A 25153-nucleotide genomic window follows, 5' to 3' on the forward strand; every position below is an offset into this window, starting at 1 on the left:
CTCTTGCTGAACTGTCTCTGAGATGTGATTCTGGCTCACAGACACAACAACAACGTTCCTAACGCTGTACACTCAGCTCTGATTGGCTCAGGACTTTGGCTCATCACTGTCATTGAGGACATCCAGTGTTTTGAATTGTGAACAAAGTGAGAGATGTGTATGTATTGCCTCTTTATTTGATCGTTTACTTTACAGTAGGAGAAACATGTCAAACAATCCCTGACTTTACACTGAACCTACAATCACAGACCAATAAAAAATATCCAAGAGGCTCATGATATTTCACATTTAGTCGTTGATTACCTCAAACAAAGGCAAAAGGGATTCAGCACTAAAACATTTATCAAAAATAATGCTGCATTTTTGGCCTAAACATCGAGGTGGTGAAAATGTCAAAGGGTTGATGTTGCACAAATATCCACAGTAATTGTCCAATTGCCAAATGTGCAATAAACCTGCAAGACGAGATGAACTGGAACAGACTGTCACACACGTTTACACCCAGACAATCTTTGATAATCATCCTTCTATGACCGGCAGCTCTCTTCGTTAGGCTTTTCTCACAATGCGACCGCTCTTTCTTGCGTCTCTCCCGCCGCTGTCGGTCCTGACCGACTGGCTGCTCGCCCTCCGAGCTCTCAGACACACCTGGGAACTGAGGAGGAAGCACAGGTGATTAAAAAGAGGAAACAAAACCCTGAATCAGTCTTTCGTTTGAAAGACAACGATCTCTCACTGCTGAGACTAATGAGGCTGACTGAGATTGACTCATCATGGGTGGAGCCCATATATCTGCGAGACCACTCTACTGCACAGACCCTGGCTCCTAATGCTCAAATGGCAGCGTTGGTGTTCATTATATTTTGGCTCCGTTTCGGAGGTGGAGCTGGTGGAGCTTTTTATACAGTCGATGCTCCACACGCACCTCATTCTTTAGAAACAATAACTCACACCTTCAAAAATGTCTTGCTTTAAATGAAATGTTGTTTTCTTTCCTGTAAAATGGCCCCTTTATATTTGAATACTTTATATTTACATCTACATTTACTTTCTTTTTTACAGTAGCCAAAACTGGACAAACTAAACCACTTCAGACAACTGAAGCTCCCACGGGTTCTCTCATGTTTGGAAGGGGAGGTGAGGAGTATTCAGCTGCAACCTGCAACTTCACCACTAGATGTCACTAAATTCTACACACTGAACCTTTAAAACACATTAACCCTAACCTAGCCTTACAAAATGTCTTCACCTCAGGATTTCATTATTCATGTCCACTTGAGGAGGACATGTCCCTATAATGTTTGGACTGTTTAAGGTCCCCACATAGCCAATAATACCTTTACCCCAGCCCATCACACACACACACACAGACACACACATGCACACCTTGAGCACAGCAGAGGTCCTGCAGCCTGTTTCCGGGGCTTGCAGCTCTGCCTTCGCTGCTGCATCCAGCCGCAGACCAGCTCGTGTGCGATCATCACGTACAACAGGAAGATGAGCACGGCGGGATCCATTCAGCAAAAGAAAACGGTGCAGATGAGAGAGGCTCCTTAATGCTGAGGAAGAGGAGGAGCTGCCCTGCGTCCACTCAAACTTTCAGGCATAGCAATTTTCAAACTGCTGCTGCTACTACTGCTGCTGCTGCTGCTGCTGCTGCTGCTGCTGCTGCTGCTGCTGCAGTGGTCTCCCTCACTCCACCCGAGACAGCAGCATCCTCCGCAATCATTTGTCTCCGTCTCACTGGCAACAGATGAGAGCCATGGTGGCAACAGCGGAGAGGGGACATTGGATGATGTTGCCGTAGAGACGCAACTGTTGCTAGGGGGAGGATGTCGTCATCATCTCCTCCGAAACATGAATAGAGCCAATCAGAGCCACACAGGGAGCTTCAAATTAAGAGCACGCAAGCCCCTTTATTATTATTATTACATTCATCCACTGAAAATTAATATAAAGGATATCGATTATTCCAATTATCAGATAATTAACTGATAAAGTTGATGATATGTAAAATGTATAGTGAATACAGGATTAAATATTATTTATAGTTCAAGTAATCTTCTGTTAACTGACCACAAATAATCTAATGAAACCAAAACACCAAGAAAAAAAGGACATTCTGTAGATTGTGATTTTTTTGAGGAATGATCATCACGACACAAGTAAAAAAATACTGACATCATTGTTTCAGTGCTCAACTTTAATTTATTTATCATTCCTGCTCAATTATCTCATGTTTCACAGCTAAGTTAACACTCTGACACATTCAGAACAAACCGTACAACAGTCTTCTTCCAAACAAAAGTTCCTTTCTTTACTTCTTTATACTTTCCACTAGTTTTAAACTGTCTCTTTATCGTCCATCTTTTCCTTCACCTTCCTCTGTGAGGGGTCGCACCACTGATTTAGTTTTGCCCTTCGATGAAAGGTCTCCTCCCATAACACAACTCGAGGACACCAGGTCTTTCATTAGATTCTCTCTGTCTTGTAAACTCATATCTTTTGAACGTTCAGTCTGAAGTTCAGGCTTTCTCTTGTAAAGCTGAGATTTCTGGGCGATGAATTAGCAAATTTTCTCAACTTTGTCGGAGTTTCTCCACAGCCACAAAAAACACGAGTCTCACTGGTTTCACAGGCTGAGTAGAAATTCCACAGTGAATTGACTGACACGTCACTTCAGCCACGAGAAAGGAGCTCAACCCGCTAAATGCTTCCGAAACAGGACGAACACGATTCAGACGTGTTTCATTTAACCTGGCTCTGTGGGAACCTCTGAACACATCATGTCTGAAATCATGGGATATGCCCAATCTCAATTTTAAAGAAATTTAAAACAAATTTCCAGCCACAACACATCTGAAGTCCTCCTTCCGACCTCTCTCCGTCCATAGACAGAGAGCTGCAAGCCTTGAGTGTGTGTGTGTGTATGTGTGTGTACGTGTGTGTGTGTGTGTGTGTGTGTGTGTGTGTGTGATGTAAGGGCGACACAAGCAGTTCTTCTGCTGTGATGTCGCCTCATTTTCACAAAGCCACCTTCGGGTGGCAGGCCCACCGCTGCACCTGCCTTACGCCACCTCCATCTCTCTGTCATCAGGAGAGAGCTGCAGAGACACAACAGGAGGAGTCAACGGTAAAAAAAAGATCACGGTTAATCATAGTAATTGTCAGTGTTTAAAATACTCACAATGACGTTATTGAACCCAGCGGCCATTGGATGGTTTTGAGTAGATGGCACCCTCATACGGTCTTGCTAAAATGAACACATGATTATCAAGGTCATAAGTTCATTCATGTGAAATGAATAACTAATAAATTATAATTTATCTTTCTTCTTGTCAACGTTCTGAGTTAATCTCCTTCTTCTCTACCCTGATATTCTCTGTGTGTGAGCGTGAGAATATTTGGTTTTAACTAGGTTCTGTCTCCTGAACCTTCTCCCAGCAGAGTGACCATCACACTAGTGATGAAGTTAGTGAAGCAGAATAATCCTGTGATGCTCGTGGATCAGTGTGGTCAGAGGTCTGAGTGAACTCACTGTGAGCTCTGGTTCATATGTTTCATTTCCGAAACCACCGTTGCCTGGGGAAGAGGAAGACCGACCAGTCGCAGCCTCGACCTTCTGGCGAGTTTGCAGGTAGTAAATCAACAGTGCGATCAGAGTGGCGATCAGCAGCAGGAGCACGAAGACGGACGCTGCGACCCCTCCTGCGTTCTCTCGATTTGGTGAGGCTGCGGGGGAGGTGACAACCGTAAGTTTATGTTTCTACCAGACAGGGGGGCGAGGACAAGCAGAACACTCAGTGAAAAGGCAGAGAATGTGGTTTTGCATGTTAAGCCAGTTAGTAAGTCTTGGTATTTGACAAATTGAGCATACCACACATTTTTGGATGTGAGCACTTACATGTGTCTGAATTTGTCTTAGCACAGTTGACTCCGATGGTGTATTCAATGTCATCCAGAGCGATGACGCCTAAAGTGCCTTTGATTCCTTCAAACACAATCTGTTGAGAATAAAAGACGACAGAAACATGAAGAATGTCTATTTCAAACAGAAAAATCCCATCGAGTCCACTTTCCAACACAAACCTTTACACAAGTTCAGGTCTGGGCTACACGTGATCCTGCTTTTTCACCAGGAGATTTTTTTTTTCTGTCTATGTTTGTTGCATGTGAGAAGAAGCATCAGTTGAACGACCCATGAGGGGGTTTCAGGAGTTTAAACAGTCGTGTTAACTGAGCCTTGATGCTTTTAACTTACACAAAAAATCCATGTAACACACGAGCAGAAAGACAAACGGAACAGGCCTCATATGTCTCCTTTACTTTCTCCATGTGATGCAGTGTGACAGTCTGACCTGGTATTCCTCAGCAGACGTGATGTTGACGTCGAAGCGTTTCCACGGTCCTCCCACTTCCTTCACCACCAGCAGCTCATTAAGAAGACCCTCAGACAGCCTCCACACATTCAGCTGGTTGTCAGCTACAAAATAATGTGTCAAAACAAATAAAGATAAAATCACACACGTCGGGACAACACCTTAAAGGTTTATTGATAACTGTACTGTCCAAACCAGTAATGGTGGGATGGTAGAACTTTGATCTTTACATGAGAAAGGTTTGTAAACCCAGAATTTCAGGCAGGTGTCCTTGGTCGGGGGCAGGTGAGGGCTCAGCAGCTGAGCATTCTGATTGGTTGCCGTCCGATCGCTGCTGGGGAAAAACAGGAAGTGACCTGGAAGAAAGAAGAAAGGGAAGGTGGCTTAAAAACTAACGCAGACCGGGACACAGAAATGATTTTCTCTATTTGTTTCTCTGCTTCACCTCTCTCTGTGCCCAGAGTGTGATCTTCTGTCGGGGTGGAGTAGTGCTTCTCCGCCTCATGACTCGTCAGCTCCCAGTCCAGTTTGTCTACTTTAACGTTTTGTGTGTTGCTCCAGCTGCACATCCCTCTCTCCAGACTGCACCTAGAACCTGACATAATGAACAGACCGAAAATAGACAATATCACAAAGAGGAAACCGCCTTGCTTTAAAAATACATATATATTTTTAAAATTTAGTTTAACTTCTTAACGTCCTTTGTGTCTCCAATATCAGGCCTTGGAGTTTTTTCCGATCAACTGTAGAACAAGCTGAATATTGCGAAACCAGTAAACTAGACTTGACCAGTAAAATGCAAACTGCCTCTTTTAAGAGCTTTGAGTTTGTGGCTGGTCTGACATTGCAGAATATTATTTTTAAAAGTCTGAAGAGTTCTGGCCCAATTTCTGACAACAGAAACATTCTACATTCATGCAAACCTTGATTGTCACATGGGTGCGCTGAAAGGAAGATGTCATCAACTGCAACGTGGGTGTCTTTGCCTCCAGCTCCGACAACCTCGAACTCCAACTGCAGAACAAAATAACCACAAATTCATCTCTGAATTTTCCAATTCAATCAAATTCTCAGTTTTTAATCAGTGAATGTTGTCGCCTGCATCCTTCATGACCAGCGAGAGAATTATCTTCACATCTCAGAGTTAAATTAAATGAACTGTGAGACAGAATAGATATAGAGATAGAGATACAGCCATATTTTATTATTGACTTTTTTTCATGTGATTAAAAATTGGAGTAATTACTTTCTTTCAATGCTTAAGATAATCAATCACATGATAACTGTCAATGTGAAATGTCTATAGTTGTTGCAGCAGCCCCCTCCTCCCTCCTCCCTCCCCCCTCCTCCCTCCTCCCTCCTCCCTCGTACCTGCCAGTCCACGAGGGTGCTAGAGATGTTGCCGTTGCCATGGCGCCAGACGTCACCTTGATTCTGACTGTCGGAGAAGATCTTCACCTTCTCTCCCTTCGCCGGCTTCATGTACACCGTCAGAGAACCTGCAAAGATCTCACAGTTAATTGTGTTAGGTTGTGTGTGTGTGTGTGTTTTGGGTGTGTGTGTGTGTGTGAAGGTGCCTCACCAGGGTTCGCTCCGCCCATGTGGTACCAGAAGTGCACACACTCAGTCCTGTAGGCTCCTTGACGAACGGGGGAGGTGAGGACCGCTGTGCCGCCAGAGGGAAGAACGTCGGCTCTGGTGTTCACCATCATGTAGAAACCTGAGAACCACAGTTGGACTTCCATCAGTTTTCTGCTCACACGTTAAAAACCTCAATGTTATGTGACCCCATCTTCTCTCACCGAGGTCGGTCTCCAGAGTGTGGTCGGTTCTGGGTCCCCTTATCGTGGTGCGTCCGCTGTGGTGGAGCCAGCGAACTTTACCCGAGCTGCTGTACCCGCATTTCTGGCCCTCAAAGGAACACATCCTGGGCACGGAGCACGGACGAGCCACAAACGCCACATCGTCGATGGCCACCTGTCCGTCAAAGCCGGCGCGAACAGCTTCAAACATCAGCTGTGGGGCACGATGAATAAAAAAGAATGATCTGTCTATATCTTTCCTTTCTTTAATGCTGTACGTCAAATACCTGTCCCCCTCCTGACACTGATTTTTAATTATAAACATGCATCACGTTTGAGACACTGATGAATAATTGCAGAGTGAATTTATTTCGTACCTGGAAGCTTGTGAGTTGGTGCGGTACTGGACACTGTCCTTCGTGCCACATGTTGCCATGAGCTCCGCTGCGGGTCCAGAGGATGACCTCATACCCGTGGCCATCCAACAGCTTTACATTAAGAGCACCTGTACAGGAGGAGGTGTAAAAAAAAATAACAAAAATGGATTAAATTATTAACTGTACATTTTTCACAGGGTTTGAGATTTGAGATGTTTCATTGTTAATAACAGTCACGTCCTCACCTGTGTTGGGTCCGTACAGTTTGTAGAAGAAGGACAGGCAGTAATCTGTTTGACTGGGCATCTGCATAAATGAAACCAAGCGTCCGAACAAACCACGCAGAGAAGGATTCCACATGTCCACGACAAGACTCTTACCTGGACATCATTAGAGAGACAGGGAGGGAGACTTAAAGAATCAGAAAAATACATTTTACCGATGAGATGGTCACTCCATCTTCTCTGACGCCCTCTGAACACTAGACTTATAACAGCTTGCAGACTTGTGGCTGTGTTGATCTATCAAATTATTTTTTAATGTGTCTCACCGATCCCGATGGTGTGATCCATCCCGCTGTGCACCGTCCAGTCAAAGTTGTCACTGTTGTCCTGATACCATCCACACAGTCCATCTTCAAAGTTACATGACAGTGCTGGCCAAAAGAAAAATCAAAATCAAAGATTCGTAGATAAAGTATGAACATATGGATTGTGCAGAACTGTAAATGTGAGAATCACCGGTTGGAGAAGACGGAAAATAATCGGCGTGACAGTTGATGAAGCTAACGTTTGTCACTTTAATCTTGGAGCAGGGACACAGTTTCACAGCACGAGCCTCAAACGCCAGCTGGACAAGAGAAAACAAGACAAATGGAAGAGGACGATGTAAAAAATACGACTGAACACACAGGAAATGAGTTACTCAGTGAAAACTGATACAAACTGTTGAAATCTGGCATCAAGGGTGCAGCAGGAGGAAGCAAACATTACATAAAATAACTCAAATTAGTCTGTAAATTATAAGTTATAATATGTTTATCTGTAATTTTTTAGGTTAGTCTGTTATTTTAGTTTGAAGGATCAACCAACCATGTTTGCCCTCCTGGTTAAAAATGTACTTTACTGAACGTTAAAGCAAAAATTTTAATCATAAAAAATGACAGACACCAATTCTCTGTGTTTGGTTGTAAGAAAAAAAATATTTTGAGGAGGAGAAGCTGAAACTTATCGTCAATGCAAAATAAGTAGATTTGATGAATTGTGCTGATCCTGACCTGGAAGCGATGTTTCCTGGCTCCAACAGTTACGTGGGCATGGTGCCACGCCCCCTCTCCTGCTCCCGTCTTCCCAGCGAACTCCCACATTTTAGGCTGCATGCCCAGCAAGCTGTCAATCACCCTGACAGACAGCTCACCTGCGGCAAGTTCACAGAGTCTGATTAAAAGATTGGAGTCGTGTGTCAGGGGGAAAATGGAAGAAGTAAAAAAAACAGCTGTACCGATGTGATCTGGATTTCCAGTTAGTGCAAAATCAAAGCTGAGGGAGCAGGCTGGGCCCGAGGGTCCCAGCAGGGGGGTCCGAGTCTGGGCGTCAGTCAGCTGCTGGCCCGAGGCCCGGGCGACATAAAGGTACTCCTCTAGGAAACGTAAGTAAAAAAAATTATACATTTTTTTTAATGACTATATGAAATGAGTAGCTGAAGAGAGTGATGTAATGAAGCTGCACCTTTGGACGTGGAATTCTCATGTAGCACCCAACCTTGACCCCCGATGCTGGAATCCGTCCAGCCTGAGCTGCCCTCAGGGGACGAGAAATCCCCTGCAGACACGATTCATTCAGACACAGAACACATTGCACAAGAAACAGAAACATCAGACACAAGAGACAGAGGTGATAAAGATCACAAACTTATTTTTGGCCCTAAAAAATGTTTCAATCGAAGCCTTTTGTAGATGTCATTTTTAACTCCCTGTTGGCAGCTGAGGTCACATTAGATGCTTTGTTTGTTGCCCTGAACAAATACTTCAGTAGCAGACCTGTTGATAACTGAGCGTAATGGAGGATAAAACAGGAGCTCACCACATCCGGCCTCATCCTCTGATCCCAGACAGTCCGGTTTAAAATCGCACATCTTGTCGGGCTCGGCACACGGGTCTCTGGGAGATTCAGGGAATTTTGGGAGGGTATAGTTTGCTTTTCGAGGAGAGAAAGTGAGACAATACGTTATCATCCTGCCGAGGGTGATTCTTTTACTGATCAGGTTTATTTAAGACCATGGTTTACCAGATGTTCTGCGGCATTCAGGGGACAACATGATGCTGTCTACGGCGATACCCCCGTATGCAAAGTCTCTGATTGCTGCCATTATTACAATCTGCAAAGAGAGAAAATTCTATTTTAGCTTGTGAGGCTTTACATGCGTCGACATAGATGGATTATTATTCCCCTTTATTAGGGACAGATCTCACTTTTAAAGATGTTTGACAGCAGGCTACAATCAGCGTTGTGTTTCTATAGCTACAACCTGAGGAGAAGGACTCACCTGGAAAGGGAAGCTGGAGACAATCTCCACTTCTGCCTTCACCCAGACATCACCCAGAGCTCCGCCTCGCTCCCACACAGGGTAGATCTTTCTCTCAGCGACCAGCACCGTCAGACCGCCTGACCTCGGCCCAAACTGGTGCGTGTACATCACCATCTGCAGCAGGCAGACGGTGGAAACTTGTCAAAATAGATTTGATTGATGAAATTGAGGAGGAAAACTCTCTGACTGGTGGAAAGAATCAACTTCTCACCTTGCAAGGATGTGAACTATTGGTGGGATCAAGAAGACGAGTTTGAAAAGCGGCCCAGTCCCTTGAGAGACCACCGTCAGGGACAGTGACGTATAGGAAGTAACCTGCAATAATAATAATGATGGTATGTAAAAGTAGGAACCAGAGAACAACAGCACAGTTTCTATATATATACATGAATGTTACCTGATGTACTGTGGTTGGAGTGATCCCTGCCTGGTCCTTTCAGAGGATCTGAGATGGAAATGTTCTCCTGATTCGTCCGCACCCATTTCAGTGAGGACAGCGACCTCAGGTCCCAATTACACAGACCGTCCTCAAAGTCACAGAGCTGGTACCCATCTGGACACAACGTTACACACAACTCACGTTAACTGGTGAGCAGAGGGGAGAGGAAATAAAAACAACTGTATAAAAACATTCACACAGGCTATTTGGAAGTTAGTTTTGTTACAGTCCCTCCAGCCAAGAAAATAGAAACCAACCAAGACAATGGCAATAAATAGAAATACTTTAAGACAATATTTTTATTAAGACTCAGATGATGTGACTTCTCACCACATCTCTCCTCATCACTCCCATCACCACAGTCATCAGTGCCGTCACAGACCTGCCGCTGCTCCACGCAGCCCTCGTTCTTACATTTCACCATCTCTGCTGGACAGTCTTTACCAGGGACTGGCACTGGTGATGTAGAGGTAGATAACAACAACTTCAAAATACTGACGATTGATTCATTTCTTTATATTCATTGTTGGGATTGGGATATTTTCAGGGACTCACAGGGCAGAGCACAGTCCAGAAACTCCAGCTGGTCTATGGCCACGTCTCCTTTTTGCCCGTCAGAGCGCTGTGAGTAAAGACGGATTCGGAAGCTTTTGGGAATACGGCCCAAAAAGATGGTCGCCTCCCTCCAGCTGTGGACACTGGTGGCCTCAGGACGCCACACTGTGGCCTCTGAAGAATCCATGTGAAGGACGGACGCCCACAGTGGTGTGGAACCCAGATCTGAGTGACCTGAGTAATAATCGGTTAAATTAGTATCATTACTTTCATTAATTTCTGTATAAAACATCAAGTACAGAAATTAAAACCAAACAAATACACCAACAATAAATGAAAATACTGTCAATAGAAGTCATGTTTTCACAGTGAACTATTTAAATGTGAGACCTGCAGTCATTCATGTTTGTTACCTGAGTACCACAGGAAATATCTGAGACGAAGACGACAGGTTGGTGAAGACTGTCTCATCTCTGGAGACATTAAAACTGCAGTTCTCAGAGACTCGGACTTCACAGCGCTCACTCCCATAAACCAGCCTGTTACAGGAAATATGAATCATAGATCCCATGTTGTTCATGTTACAGGTTAGTCGGCTGATAACTGTCTGTGGCCTTGTGGCTACACAGCAGCTCCTGTCACCAACGCTGCGCCATGAGCATTTGAAATAATATTGACACCTTTTATAAAGCAAACAAAACGTGAAAGCATTAGTTATGTAAAGTTTGCGAGAGAATAAACAGCTCTGTCCTAGTTCTAGTGTCACCATCAACAGCACATTATATCACATCCTGGATTTGCTCTTTATGGTACGTGACAGTTAATCCTTTATATAAACATAGTCTCACTAAAACCACAAATACTTTTCATGACAAACGGTGTCAACTAACATTAACAATTGTAGTTTCACATTGTAGAAACTGTGCAGTGTGTTTTATAGTCTTCAAATGGAGAGAGAGATTTACTGCTTTCCATAATCCAAATGAATATTTTAAACACTTTCCCTGATGACCAGTACCACACCACCCTGAGGATCTCCTCCTGACATGAGTTACAATCTAATACCAACGCTCGTCTTCCACTTTGATGACGACTGTGAATTCAACCACTGCTGCTTTTTAAAATGCTCTGGATTCTTTGGGGATGGATCACTGTGCCATTGCACCGGTGCCCTCTAGTGGTATAAATGAGACACAGCATGAAATCTATTCCTTATTTCAGTAAATATAAATAAATGATACCTGCAGCCGTCCCAGTGGTGTAGTCAGAGGACGGCCCGCTGTCCGGCAGCGTGTCTCCTCTCTGGTGTCTCCCCCAGCTGTACGCTTCATTGATGGAGCGGTCAGTCCACCCACACTGGGCTGCGTCCTCAAAGTCACACTCGAACCCTTTTCCTGTGTAGCCTTAAAATATAAAAGGACAAATAATAAATACTTCAACAGAAATCATCTTCACTGACTTAAAAAGGGTTAAATCATAATAATAATAATCAAGTTCGTTCAGTTTCTGCTAGTCACATAAGTATATATATTTTTTTCAGTATATATTTAATCACTATTAATAGTTTAAAAATGAAACTGTCTTTCGATCAGGCACAGAGGTGAGAATAAGATAAATAATTGAGAAGATTCTTGGACTGACCACAGTTCTGCTCGTCGCTGCAGTCGCCACAGTCACACACAAAGTCACATTTCCTCTCAGGGGACTGACAGGACTGAACCTGAGAATCAGCAACTGTGCGATAAGAAGAAAAACCATCAGGGGACAGATCTTAAGATCAACCCAAACTAATGCAGGACATTTAAACTGATAACTGAAGCATTGATGAGGGATTCAAGTGCACAACTTAGTGAATTTAAATCATGAGGGGCCTTGGCGGAGGTTTGACGTGACATTCTGGTTATTTAAGTGTTTTTCTCTCTTCTTCCTCTGTTTCAAGGTTGCATAAAGTCTCACAGATGACTCAGCCCCAAACTCTCTTATCAGGAGTCATTACCGTCTGAGGTTTACCACCTGGTTAATGCCAGGCTCAAAGGCCAGGAAGACATTATCAGGTTAAAGGCAGCAGAATACCAGGCGTCCATCCAAAGGTCTCTGAGTCAGAGTTTGTAAATCAAACATGACACCGAGCAGGTATTTGCATGTTTCCTAGAGAGAATATTTTCACTTGTCACACTCACAGAATGTTATAAAACATGCAACAGTGATGTGTTTAATTAATATGAAAACATTTTTTTTTATGTTAACTCTTATTTTCTTTCAAAGCTGAATAAAAAATGCATGTGAGGAATAAATGATCAAACAGTGGCTTTAAATCCTCAGTTAAAATATTTCTTATCATTAATTGTGATTTCAGTGACTTTAAAAGCCACAACAAACTTGTGTGAGCAGCTGAAGTGAAACTGGCAACAACAAGGAAAAACGTAGATTCTTGACTTGGAAAAATATTTTCCATTGAAGTTTCTTTTGAAAGTTGAAAGCTTCTGGAAAACATGATAAGACCTTAATGTTTCTTTATGTGACTTCTGTGACATGGGTAGAAATATGAAGGCAACTGGTTTATCCCCTTCAGCAGCAGTGTTGATAAATACTAAAACCAGTGGAGTGAGTGGGAACTTACCCCAGTGCAGGATCAGCAGCAGAAGCAGCGCTGAGCTCCTCCGCTCTGACATCTTCCTCCCTCTTCCACCTGATGAGTCTGAAGGTTCGAACACAACCTGGAGACACTTTAATAGTCCACCCTGACCTCATCTCCGCTTCAGAGAGATAACAGCTGGACTTTAAAATCACCCAGAATGCAACTGCAACAAACCATCGTAAAATAATTTCCTCCATATTACAGATTTCCACAGGACACATCCGCTGGTTGCACAATAACTGAAGCAACATGATTGCAGATTATGATTCTGAGAGAATTGACTTTGAGCTTCACACGAGCAGCTGAAGGTTCAATGTGTCTTAGTCAAGAGTTTTAAGATGTTTCATGATGCATTCACGTCGTGTTGGCAGAGCGGGAAAAATCTTATTCCAGCTGAGGGGATTCAGGTATTTTCAATTCAGCAGGAAACTTTTAAAATATGAATAAATGTAAACTGTATTGGAAAAAAAGTAATGATATATGGCAGATCATCAAGTTCATTTGCTTTTATCATTCAGTAAGGTTCACCACATTAATCAGTAGTTTAAAGCTCTGCAGCTTCCAGGAATAAAACTGCTGTAAAACAAAGGTCAGATAACGATGGGGGATGTTTTAGTTTTTCTGGAGCAACACGCAACTTTAATTACAGATTCTAGGAGACATTTATCAAACATACAACAAAGTATTACTTTTCAACATGGTGTGGTGATGAGGTCAATTCTGAGACAAGTCTGTGACCAGTTCTTTCTTTTAAAAACAGTTCAGGCTCGTCTGCGTGTGTCAGTTTGTTTTCACACCTGTAGTTTCTTTGCTCTGATCCAAATCAGTTGATAAATTTGTAAACTCATAGTATTTCCCCCTTGGTCACACAGAATCATCAAAACAAGGGCGGCACGGTGGTCTAGTGGTTAGCACCTTCACCTCACAGCAAGAGCCTGGCGACCGACCATTCAGTGTTGAGTCTGCATATATTTTGTTTGCCCTCTGGCTTGTGGAGACGGTGTGAATGTGAGTCTGTGAAAGAGATGTTCAGCTCCACTGTGACGTCAAAGGAAAAGCAGTACAGATAATAGTGGATGAAAAACAGAAAATGACACATGATAACGCTGACTGTGTTTATTGGTCGGGGAGGAAGATCCTGTGATTTGGACCAGAGCGTATTTCTCCACAATGAACCGCGGAGGAATGGCAGAGTTGGTATTTGCTCATAACATCTTGGTAATCTGGAAAAATACTCCACTGTCTCCGACTTTGAAGACACGCAGCCTTTAGACAACTGAGCGGAACAAGGGGGCTAATAATGACAATGTTCTACGGAACTTCAGAGTTAGATTTAGACGAGATGAATCAGCTCCTCTCAAGGTTCTTCTCATTGGAATCCAGACTAAAATGGGCCGGTGTGAAAACACCCTCGATAATTAACGCAATTTCAAAAAGCTTCTTAAGAAACACAATATGTTCTTTTAATGAGGAGTTCCTCCTTCTCGTGAGGGCTTACAGTTAAGTACTATGTCAGTCCAAGAGAAAAGGCCGTCCACCAGAGGCTGGTCTCTCTTCAGTATCCTTCATTGCTCCAGGTCACCTCATAGTCTGGATACCGAGCCTTTAGTTTCTCTGTAGATACTGCGTGGTTTGCTTGTCCAAATCCCTGGAGAGACAAGAACCAGAATAAGGTTTAATAATGTGTTAAAAATGATGCTCACTTGAACTGAAACAATCAACAAGCACTGTGGTTTTCCTGCAGGCACCTCTCACCATGGAGTATCCGTAGACGTGGATCTTCTTGTCCTGGGCATCATGTTTGATCCTCCCTCCTCCGATACACTCGCAGTCCAGGTGTCCGTCCTTTTCCAGCTCCTCCGAAACTTTGTCATAGATGTCAGCTGCAAGAAGAAGAACGTGACAGCTGAGCAACGCGTGAACAGTTTTAATAATTGGATTTTCTTTTTCAGCACATTCAATTTCATGTACAGTAAAACATTGACTGTAAGATAAACCAGGTAGGATGAAGACAAAGCTTTTTCTAACCTCATTTAACATCAATAGGTGACAATGAGTGGTAGCTGTTCTGACTCACTGATGTTTCCTGGAGGTTCATGAGGATGGACCCCTGTGATGGGCCCCCTGTGATGGACCCCTGTGATGGGGCCCCTGTGATGGGGTCCTGACCCTCCTGACTCACCGTGGTACTCGGCCCATCCGTATCCTCGGACGATGTCCACCTCGGAGTCGTCCCCCTCCTCTCGGCTGTGGACCCTGATGAGGACGTACTTGAAGACTCCGGACGGATCGATGTCCGCCTGCGGGATGTTCGCCATCAGAGCCGCGGCCCTGGTCTGTGAGCACATGTCCGCACTTTGCTCTCAGCAACAAACAAACAAACAGACAAACAAACAAACGAACGAACACGAATGTGAATTTCTCAACAAGCTCCGGAGAAACACGAACTCATCCCAGGACCGAGCGGCTCCTCCACTGTCCACCTGCTCCGCACAAAAGACTTCCGGCATCAAAACAAACTCTTCCGGTATCTTCAACAATACTTCCGGTATCTTGAACGATACTTCAAAATAAAAGACCAGTGGGCGAGTTTGTAAGGCACGTCTCAAAAACAAGACAATTTAAAGCAATTTACATGAAATACAACAGGCGGATGTTAAAATCAACATAACACTGAAAAGAAGCATAAGAAAAAATAAAGGACAGTTGTCCACATATCAAGGTGGACTTTTACTTTTCTGATTCCTATGTTTATGGGGAGGTTGAATCTCAGATTTTTATTATTATTATTTTGTGGTGTTAAGTTCCTACTGATTCACTTCCTTCCTTTCACCTTTTCATTTCATCATTTTCAATATACATGCGTCATATACAAGCTAACACAGGGTCAACAGTACTATAGTTAATTAGACTTCAAATAAAGGAGGAGCAAACAATGCAAGATGTGATACGACAATTTAAAAATCTAGCTAATATTCATTTTACAGAAAATATTTCACTGTCACAATTATAAATGTCGATTCATCCAACAAACCTTTACCATGATGATCTGATGTAAAAAGTATCATTCCATAAAATAAAATAAAAAATCCTGAAATATACATTAATGTACAATTCAACATCTACTTGTGAGCTACATGAATCACTGCAATTGAAATATAAATTCGTTTTAACACAGATACATGGTAAATGCTGCATTTAGCTCGCACACCCTGAATGTGGCAGAATAAATATTAATGTTGATGACCAATGATTAGTCTTTTAATGTGAAATGTTTTATACTTGTTGATTAGGTTTGAATGCAAATCATTTTTACTGCACCATGGTTAGATTCACAGTTTCTGCACTGAATTCTGCATTACTGTATACAAATATAAACATAAATTATCAATATTGTGGCCGAAATGAAGGTAAGAATGTACATTACAAGCTCCATTTATCAACATGTTTGTCCATTCAATCTTTGAATCTGCTTTTTTTTCTGTTGCCTCGTAAGTACAGCTTCAATGTTCTCAGAGACTGACAGCCTGTGATTATGTCAACAAATGTTTATATTATGGATTTTTTTTTCTGTTAAACTCTGCAAACAAAGCTCAATAGCAACATAAAAGTCTTCATATAGAAAAACTAAAAATACATATTTTATATAAGATTTTTAGTAATGTCTACAGTGTGCGTCAGTATTATAAGTGTGCTTCATACGATCTACAAGCAAAAAAAATGCTGGATTATTTTACACTCCACATGGTTTGACTTTTTAAAGGAAACATATTCTGCTAATTTTCAGGTTCATAATTATAATAAATTCTGCAATTTGCAAGGATACACCTGCTTACATGAGATGAGCCACTATAAAACACACTAGGAAATTAAAAAAGCATCATATGTCTCCTTTAAGAATAAAATATACATTCAGACCTCGCCTGACGTGTCAGTGCAACCAGGGGAGTGGTTACACCTACAGGACACTCAGAGAGTATTTGGTCACGTTCTTCATTATGTTGGCTTTTTACTCCAGCACTTTGGATTTGAAATCAAAAGAAAACATTCATACTTTCGTGCAGTTGGAGCCAAATATTTTTTCTGTTTAGGATGATTGTTCAGCAGCATTAACTGAAAAGAGCTAGAGCGATAATGTAAACACCCTTAAATGAAAGCACACATTCACTCCATCATTCAGATCCAGCGTGTTGGAGGTAATACTGCATATCTGTGCTTTTCTTTTCTCACGGTGCTACAACAGTATCTAGATGGGGCTTTCACTGCCTCCTTTCCTCTTCCCATCACAAGCTTTGAGCATGATGAAGACCAGGGCCGTGGTGAGGAGGAGGCCACAGAGACTGATGAGCATTCCCCACGCACTCAGGGTCAGGGCCTTCCTCTTCCCCACTTTCTCTGCTGGCAGCAGATTGCTCAAGCTCAGCATGTAGCCCAGAGCCCAGCCCACCGAGGCATCCCCGGCCTGCAGGATCAGCAACAAAGTATTACTGCAAATCAGTGGGAATTAGTGTCATATATTTATACATATATGTAAATAATGAAGTTCTCACCTTCTTCTGGAAGGAAATGCGAGGAAATGATGTGTCGTCGAAGCCGTATCCTCTCAACATGAGAACCTTGACGAACACGGAGGAAGCACAGTAGTCCTTCAAACGAGACTTTTGGTCCGGAGCGAGTAGCAACATCTGGAACCAAACAAAAAAAACACACATGAGAATACGATAAAAAGACACATGAATAAAATTCAAAAACACCAGAATAATTGCACATCTTCTTTCAATGTCTTTGTCAGTGTAGATTTACAATGTGATTAATTAAATTTACATTTGAGTGACGGTATTCATATAAATTTAAAGACTGTATTTTTGTACATAATGGATCATTTCAGAGAGTCGTCTTTACATTAATTTCAATTGTGAAATCTAAATTAAGACAGGGATGCCACAGAAATAAATATTAGCAAATCAAATAGGGAATAACTGTCAGATGACAAATGACAAGTAAGACATCATGAACAAACAGAACCTAAACAGAAGAGGACTTTACTTGAATGAAACTCATGCCGCACACCATCCTGGTGGCATCATCCAGCTGTGATGGAGAGTTCACGGTGATGCCAGTGATTCGCTGCAGGAAGGAGTGAGTGTAGTAGAATGCAGAGAACGCCTGACGGAGGACGACATGAATTACAAAACTCAGAGTTTGGAGACATTATCTTTGACATGTACGACACAGCGTGGCTGTCAGTGAGTCAGAAATGTTAAACGTTATAACTTTGTAAGCATCACTGTCAGATTATCTGCAGTATCTCTTACCATGAAGCTACCGGTGAGGTTTGGCTGAGACACGTTGTCGAAGGAGCACCGGGAGAACGGACAGCTGTCGAAGGAGAAGATCTCGGACACGTTGCCCGTGCAGTGCTCGTAATGTCCACTGCCCTGCAACGTCAAATAGGCCTCGGGGTCGTAGGAGCTGGACTTGTATCCCGCTGTGCACGGAGAGTCGAATATGGTGCTGAACTTTACCCTCCAGATGTGTTCTGCAGGATAGCAGGGGTGGACCACTGACTGGGAATAACCCTGAGACTGAGACAGAGACATGAGTGAGTGACTGGACACTTAGATTGTTTTTCAATTTAATAAATATGATTTTCCAAAATGCACATTTACACCATAATTATCTACTTGTGCATTAAAATGTCTGATTCTACCAGTATATTTTACGTTATGTTACTTTATATCTTATACTGAATGAACATCTACTAATTTCATATAAAACAAATGTTATAAAATTGATTTTCTTCTGTTGACACTGCGTCACATTCACCTGTACTAAGTGGGCCTGAAGCCTCTTGAGGACCTGGTCCCGCCCGTAGCACAGGAAGCTGTGCGTGTACAAAGAATACTCGTGTCCATAGAGACGCAGCTTCATCGTGTCTTGCTTGTCCTCAACGTCTTCCTGAGTGGCAAAAGTTATCTGGGTGGACGCCCCGCCGAAATCAAGCGCTCCCACCGTGGGTCTGCCGGGGCTGTGCCAGTGCCCCACGAAACCATACTGAAGAGGGATATTAGAGGAAACAAAAACTTTTTTGTCATTTCCTACATTCACACACTGATACTTATCGTACTCACACAATACCAGAGTACATCAGTCTGCGTGAGTTACTGAGGAGCGGCCACTAGGTGTCATCAGTCACCACATAAAAACCACATGACTCCATTGGTACCTTTATGAAGTTCTCTAGGAGATAGTTGACGGTGACCCAGCCGTACGCCCCCTCCTCCTGACCACTCAATATGGCCGCTTCTTGGTAGTTGAAAGGGTACGACTGGATTTTATGACCTACTTCCTGGAGAATCTGACCCGACTGTTCCGGAGAAGATGTTCTGGTGCGGAGGAAAAACAGGGATTTCTTCAGTGTAGTTACAGTTAAGTTGCAGTTTCCATGGAAATGCATGAAAGGCAACAGCCTATATTTAGGGAATCAACTGTTTTTAGCCCTTTCCTGTTTCTCAGTGTTTGATTGCCCCGGGCCTCGGGGGTCTCACCTCTGGCCTCTAAACCTACAAACTGACCCAGATCTTTCAGCTGAAACAGACGATGGATGAATCCAACCAGACAACAAAAACACAATAAGCGTTGGAGTGGATTCCTGGATCAAGGGGCAGATACAGGATTTCCCCCCCCCCCCCCCCCCCCTTCCTTTAGGATTTTGTGAATCTCCCAAGAAATAATGCAGAGATCTTTATGAAACAAAACTCTGACACATGTAGAAGGTTAAAATCTATGGATAGGTGAAATTTGGTGTGGATCTGGATCATGATTTTTTATTTTGTAAATCAAATAAAAGTTTTGTTAGGAGTTGCTGTCTACATCAGATAATGGATACATGTGTCTGAGCTCAAAGTGCAGCGATAAGCTTAAGTGATAAGATATGCTTTTCTACTCCTGCATCTTTTTAATATGTTACTGTATAAAGTAAAACTCATGAAGTTACAAGTGAATGAATTGAAACCATCCTGGGCGAGGTTTGGTTCTCCAGCGGTTGTGTTTTTACCAGCATGTCTGAGCACAATGTCAACACCCCTGCTCCGTGCTCTTTAAGCTTCACACACTGTCACGCCTAATTATCGGTGATGCGGGTCGTGTGAATAAAAATAAACACTCATGCTCTTTATAACACCATATCTATTTCTGCTATATAAAATCAGTAAAGCTGAAGGAGCACTGCTGCAGAAATGCTCTGAGCAGGGAAAAAGCAGAGACTCATTAGTAAACTTCTCCTGGAGCTAAAATATGTGCTTGTGTCACCTCATTGAAAAAAAGAAAGAAGCTCCTTCCTGCAGGGCTCATATCTAACTGGTACTGAGCCGCTGCGAATGCAAAACACAGATAGCTGTGTCACCCAAGATAAGACAAGTTCCCTTTCCTAGGAACAAGTTGCTTTAACTTCCTGGAGTCTCTCTCACACAGCATCATGTAGAAAACGAATTTATGTCAAAATGTAATTTTATTCGACCTTAGTCAACTTGTTACAAATGATTAAATAACAACCTATTTGTGTGGAACTTATGTGTTTTATATGCTAAATATAAAGGACATAAAGATAACAACTAATGGTAATATGAAAGGAGAGGAATAAAGTCTAAAATTATTTTTCATTAACTGTCCTTAACTGATAGAAAACAACAGACACAAGTGAAGAGGTAAGAGAATTTAAAGATAACTGACAATAACTGACTGAAAACTCTTAATCCATTTTATTTATTGGAGGATAATATATGGGCCACCAACCTATCAGTCATCCCTATATATGCTATTTATGAATTTATGTATCCAGTGTGAAGATCGGGCTTGGGTCGGGTTAGATCACAATATTGTCGGGCTCAGTCACTCTAAGGAAGACGGACAGACAGACACTAAGACTCACTGCAGAAGCCTCATGCCGGCTGTGGCTCCCAGGTACACAGGCGTGAGCCGGTGTCTTTCTTTGGGGATGTCGATCACCGCCTGGTCCAGACAGGCCTCTAAGCTCTGCGCGGCTGCTCCCTGCTGGCCGGCGTAGCTCGAGATCCCTCCGCCTGAATGAGTGATGAACAGGAAACATGAAAAAAATCAGACTACAACATCCTCCGGCTCGTGCTCGCTGCTGTGACCCAGATGCATCATGATACGGTTCAATTGCACCCAACAGAGTAGAAACGTGATGACTGAAAACGTATCAGTCAACGCGGAAGTAACGTTGCTTCTCTCGGCTCCAACGGAAAAATCACCAACCAACACAACCACATGTCCCTGGTTACTGACTTAATATGAATAATAATACGAATCTGAGGTAAACAAAGATTTCCAAAATGAGATTCAAGTTCACTTCGGACTGGAGCATTTTATTTTTTATTATAGCTGGGCTGGTTGATCTTCGTCAGATCCCACTTACTCACTCAGTGTTCCTGGTTTAATGTCACAGAGGGTTGAAGGTAAACTCCACACAAAGCCTGTGTTTTACTGATCAAACATTCACATTCAGGAGGTTAGAAAGGATGGAAGCTATACTACTACTACTACGAACTTCTACTACTACTACTTCTACTAATTCCACAAACGTTGTTGTTTGTTGTTTGACTTAAGTTTCCTGTTTCTTATCTTCTGTGTGTTTTAAGGAGAGAAACTGCCAGTGTGTAAATAAACTTTCCCACAGATGTGCCAGTGATGATTCAATGTAGAAACAGATAATGTAACAATACTTCTGTAAAAGAAGGAAACTTTTTCAGGGTTTTTTTTTTTTTACTAACCCTTAACATGACATTCACTGTGCTGGGTGACCACCCCTGTGCCGTTTTGCTTGTCCGCCGGCCACTTGTATATGTACAACGCCGTGTGTGACGATCCAGCGTCCAGGACGATCCCGTACTACAGAGAGACAAAATAATAAACAGTCGTAAGAAAGCGATGGGGGTAGAGAACAGAGACGTCTATGAGCATTTCAGTCAACAAGGTCAATGAACATGTTTAGAATCTTGTGTGTTTGAAGTGAACTCTGGCATCTGGAAGGCGTTCACTGCAGACGGACAGGGCAGAGGTTAAATAATAAAGTCAGTGTTCAAAGAAAGCCTTGTGAGTATCAGATGACATAGAAAGACAACTTCGACAAACTTCGTGGCAGAGCTGCAACGTGGCTCAGGGAAGAACTCGTTATGTTTTTGAGCAGGTTTGGATAAGGGGGTCAATCCAGGATTTTTTTAAAATCACTTTCTTTAACATTGCGACACAACATTCAACATCTCCCAGGGATTCATTCATGAATATTGATGAAAACCACCAGGCACATTTAAAGCACTGATATCTATGGGTGCAGCTTAATTTAAGGGACTGTGGGGCCCTGGGGGGGGGGAAGGTGCTTCACTGAGAGCTGTTCTAGTTGATGTCTCTTCACCTTTCATGCATTTAACAATTGTTGTTTTCAGGCCAGCGGTATCTCAAACTAAGGAAGTGAACTGTCATCCTGCAGTATCATCCTGTACACGTTAACAGTTAATATGTGAGGAAATAGAGTGTGCTGATAATCTTCCTCATAAACACACTGAGATAAATAAACAATGAAGCCATTATACATCCTGGATTCAATTCAACATTTGAATTTTCTATTAAAAGTCAAATCATTTCCTTTAGTGGAAAGTCTTCTGTCTGCAGCGATTAAAGACCTGTTGTCCTGACACTGCTTCCATTGTCGCTGCACCGCAGAGGCACAAATAAGCTGTAATGCCAGTTTAACTGAAAGAAACCTGGACTCTGAATATGCAGAAATTCAGCCATGCAAGAGGGAATGTGACAGATGATCCAACGGGGAGGGATCGCACATGCCCACACACACACACACAGACACACAAACGCATGTGCAGAGATAGATACACACACACACACACACACACACCATCAGGCAAACAAACAAACAAAACAAACAAACATGCCTCAGGCTCTGAGAGTCACACAACAGGTGAACGGTAAGATGTGGAAGTGTTCCTCGTTATATCTGATATTCATTCTGTCATTACTGCTGCGCAGTCAGTCGTGAGGACTCGCTCCAACACTTGCCAAAGACACAGCGATGCTCTAATGATCTGTTTTGTGCTTTCGTTTTGACACACTATGGGAACTGCTGAACTCGTCTCCCTGCAAAATGTAAGAAAAAACCCTTTGTGCCCTTTTTTGTGACTGAGTGAAAGAGCAGCAACATTTGGCTAAAAGAAAGGAACCATGGACGGGTGACACAAAAACGAGGGAGTAAAGGAAACAGGAGCTGGAGTCGGCCTGTTTGAAATCCTGCTCTGAATCCCCAAACAGCAGCAAACTACAGATTAAAACCCTGCAAATGCAGATTCACATCTTCAGCTGAGGAGGTTTGTTGTTGCAATAACTTTGATTAAATAATTACAATATAAGAAAACATTGAAACTTCACTTCAGACTTGGACGGATGTGGAGCTTTGTACATTGACACTCACTTGCGTTGACAGTTTAGTTTACTGGTGTTGCTAATTTCAACCAACGTTGTCAAAGCATGTCGAACCTACGGCGGCCTGCAGCAAGAATTTAAAGGGCGACTCCAGGGGAAGTGTTCGGTTTGTCTGTTCTACAGTACAAACATGGCGGACTCTGTGGAAGAGGAAGTTCAGAAATTCCCCCCCAAGTCCTGCACTCTGGATCTTTAATCCTTTGTCTGTTCTCAGACAAGTTCTATGATATTCTAATTGGGCAACTACAGCCCGTCTGTGGATAGGACGCTGACATTTGTTGGGTTATTTCTTTGCCCAAGTTCCATCTTTCTACAAGTTTTGTGGAAATTCATTCAGCAGTTTTTGCGTAATCGTGCCGACCATCAAACAAAACTCCACATAAACTCCTAAGCAATGTAACACGAGTCAAATACCTAACATTATAATGACATATAATAATTGATCTCTGATTAGTGAAATTTTTTGCTGTTTGTTTGTTTTGTTTTATTTTATGAACTAAAGCTTTTACTTTTGGTCTTTTGCAAATTTCTTATTTGTGTTGTCTTGGTGTGTTGGGAGGTTTTGTTTACTTCCTGTACTTTGCTATATTGCAAATGTTTTAACCAAGTAAAAATAAAGACTTAATGAACCAGAATATAAGAATAATATCACTTGTTTCCTCCATTGAGGCTGCACTCAGGTATATATATATATATATATATAATATATTTGCAGCCTTCACATGCACTACAGAGCTTGAGTTTCACACCTCACACGTGAACTGACAGACACGTTTCCAAAAATACCCAGCGGAACTTACCGCGAACCCCGGCGCTTCCTGGACATCCCGAGTGGGGACAGTGAGGAGCAGGACCGCGACCACCCCGCCGAGCAGGAGGAGGACGGGGAGGACAGGATGAGAGGAGCGCTGCTGAGCCATGACGTGACGGTGAGAAGTGAGAGGAGCGGCTCCTCCGTGCGCCTGGAAACCTGAGCTCTGACTGACCGGAGAGGGAGAAGTGGCGCACGGCTTTTCTCAGTTACCATAACCTCCGCGTGAGGTGTCACGCTTCACCTGCCTCCTGATTTACATTTCGCTTGAGATAGCAAAGAAGAGACGGGGCTGAATTTATGTCCCTCCTCCAGTTCGTGCGCCTGGATCAGCTCCTGAATGCGCACAGCTCCAAGGATACTGGTGCCACGGAGGGAAAAATGTTTCTATCCAGGCCAGAGCCGGTGACAGATGAAACCTGCAGCTCATTCACATTCAGGGTTAGTCAGGGTGGAGCCTTTGTGTCATTTCCTTGTTAAGAAAAATATGAATCATTAATCTTTTAATGGGTAAACAAGGCCCAAGCAAACTGGCCTGTTGAGCTGCAGAGCTGCAGGGCTGCAGGGCTGCATGTTGTTTTCATGCTGGATTTGCATGTGAATGGATAAAAAAAAAAACAGACTTGCAAATTGCATCCTCACCACAGCCTTTTACTTTTTTTTGTAAATGTAAATCCAGTATTTTTTAAAAAGTATATTTTAGCAGAAATCCTGTTTTTGCAGAATATGTTATGAGTGATTTTGCAGGAGCTTTTAAAGTTGTGCACTGGAGCTGTTCTTCAAGCTGCACTCATTTAAATGTTTCACCTCACTCTGGTTTATGATGCCTCCACTGTCTGCAGGTCAAGTCTCAGGAGATTTTACTGCTGACATTTGAATAAAATTAAAACTTCTTACTCATCATTTGCTCATTTGAGGGTAGAGAAAACTACAATTTGTACATTTGAGATGATCCCACACTAATGAAAACATCACTAGGATTATTTAAGAATTGAATTCCAACCAATAGATCCCAATTTTACCCCAATCTTACACACTGGGCCTGATTTCCAGA

General features: G+C 42.7%; 3 protein-coding genes across 3 annotated transcripts; all 3 read right to left on the reverse strand.

The window, feature by feature from the left end:
- Positions 1–2188: 2188 nt before the first annotated feature.
- On the reverse strand, positions 2189–13271 carry mamdc4 (MAM domain containing 4). The gene is made up of 29 exons (XM_020104232.2): positions 12759–13271; positions 11780–11872; positions 11380–11541; positions 10552–10677; positions 10139–10372; positions 9914–10039; positions 9542–9697; positions 9356–9459; positions 9103–9258; positions 8844–8934; positions 8640–8753; positions 8286–8378; positions 8059–8196; positions 7835–7974; positions 7299–7407; positions 7109–7213; positions 6804–6938; positions 6559–6686; positions 6182–6395; positions 5962–6099; positions 5751–5878; positions 5303–5393; positions 4825–4974; positions 4610–4735; positions 4359–4483; positions 3905–4004; positions 3539–3732; positions 3188–3253; positions 2189–3104 (listed from the first exon to the last, which is right to left on the reverse strand). The coding sequence occupies exons 1-29, from the start codon at positions 12808–12810 to the stop codon at positions 3069–3071; spliced, it is 3630 nt and encodes a 1209-aa protein (XP_019959791.2). The 5' UTR covers positions 12811–13271; the 3' UTR covers positions 2189–3068.
- A 606-nt stretch (positions 13272–13877) lies between these two features.
- On the reverse strand, positions 13878–15233 carry phpt1 (phosphohistidine phosphatase 1). The gene is made up of 3 exons (XM_020104231.2): positions 14959–15233; positions 14532–14659; positions 13878–14424 (listed from the first exon to the last, which is right to left on the reverse strand). Exons 1-3 carry the CDS (start codon positions 15122–15124, stop codon positions 14332–14334), a joined length of 387 nt encoding a protein of 128 aa, XP_019959790.1. The 5' UTR covers positions 15125–15233; the 3' UTR covers positions 13878–14331.
- Positions 15234–15372: 139 nt separating this feature from the next.
- Positions 15373–24723, reverse strand: entpd2b (ectonucleoside triphosphate diphosphohydrolase 2b). Its single transcript, XM_020104230.2, has 9 exons — positions 24089–24723; positions 21569–21686; positions 20707–20857; positions 19003–19162; positions 18603–18830; positions 18092–18361; positions 17823–17942; positions 17327–17461; positions 15373–17238 (listed from the first exon to the last, which is right to left on the reverse strand). The coding sequence occupies exons 1-9, from the start codon at positions 24206–24208 to the stop codon at positions 17023–17025; spliced, it is 1518 nt and encodes a 505-aa protein (XP_019959789.2). The 5' UTR covers positions 24209–24723; the 3' UTR covers positions 15373–17022.
- Between the last annotated feature and the right edge of the window lie 430 nt (positions 24724–25153).

This window comes from Paralichthys olivaceus, chromosome 18 (assembly GCF_024713975.1).
Source record: "Paralichthys olivaceus isolate ysfri-2021 chromosome 18, ASM2471397v2, whole genome shotgun sequence".
Classification (NCBI taxonomy): Eukaryota; Metazoa; Chordata; class Actinopteri; order Pleuronectiformes; family Paralichthyidae; genus Paralichthys; species Paralichthys olivaceus.

Bases quoted from the DNA above. Each gene is read 5' to 3' on its own strand.
- mamdc4 (XM_020104232.2), bottom strand. From the start codon at position 12,810: ATGTCAGAGCGGAGGAGCTCAGCGCTGCTTCTGCTGCTGATCCTGCAC. The intron at 3,733-3,904 runs GTAAGTGCTCAC...CCTCCCCCGCAG, and splicing joins TAAGACAAATTCAGACACAT to CCTCACCAAATCGAGAGAAC. The intron at 3,105-3,187 runs GTGAGTATTTTA...GTGTCTCTGCAG, and splicing joins CTGGGTTCAATAACGTCATT to CTCTCTCCTGATGACAGAGA.
- phpt1 (XM_020104231.2), bottom strand. From the start codon at position 15,124: ATGTGCTCACAGACCAGGGCCGCGGCTCTGATGGCGAACATCCCGCAG. The intron at 14,660-14,958 runs GTGAGTCAGGAG...TTCTTCTTGCAG, and splicing joins CGGATGGGCCGAGTACCACG to CTGACATCTATGACAAAGTT. The intron at 14,425-14,531 runs GTGAGAGGTGCC...TTGTCTCTCCAG, and splicing joins ACGTCTACGGATACTCCATG to GGATTTGGACAAGCAAACCA.
- entpd2b (XM_020104230.2), bottom strand. From the start codon at position 24,208: ATGGCTCAGCAGCGCTCCTCTCATCCTGTCCTCCCCGTCCTCCTCCTG. The intron at 20,858-21,568 runs GTTAGTAAAAAA...TCACTCATTCAG, and splicing joins CAGTGAATGTCATGTTAAGG to GCGGAGGGATCTCGAGCTAC. The intron at 18,362-18,602 runs GTGAATGTGACG...TCTCTGTCTCAG, and splicing joins TTCAGGCCCACTTAGTACAG to TCTCAGGGTTATTCCCAGTC.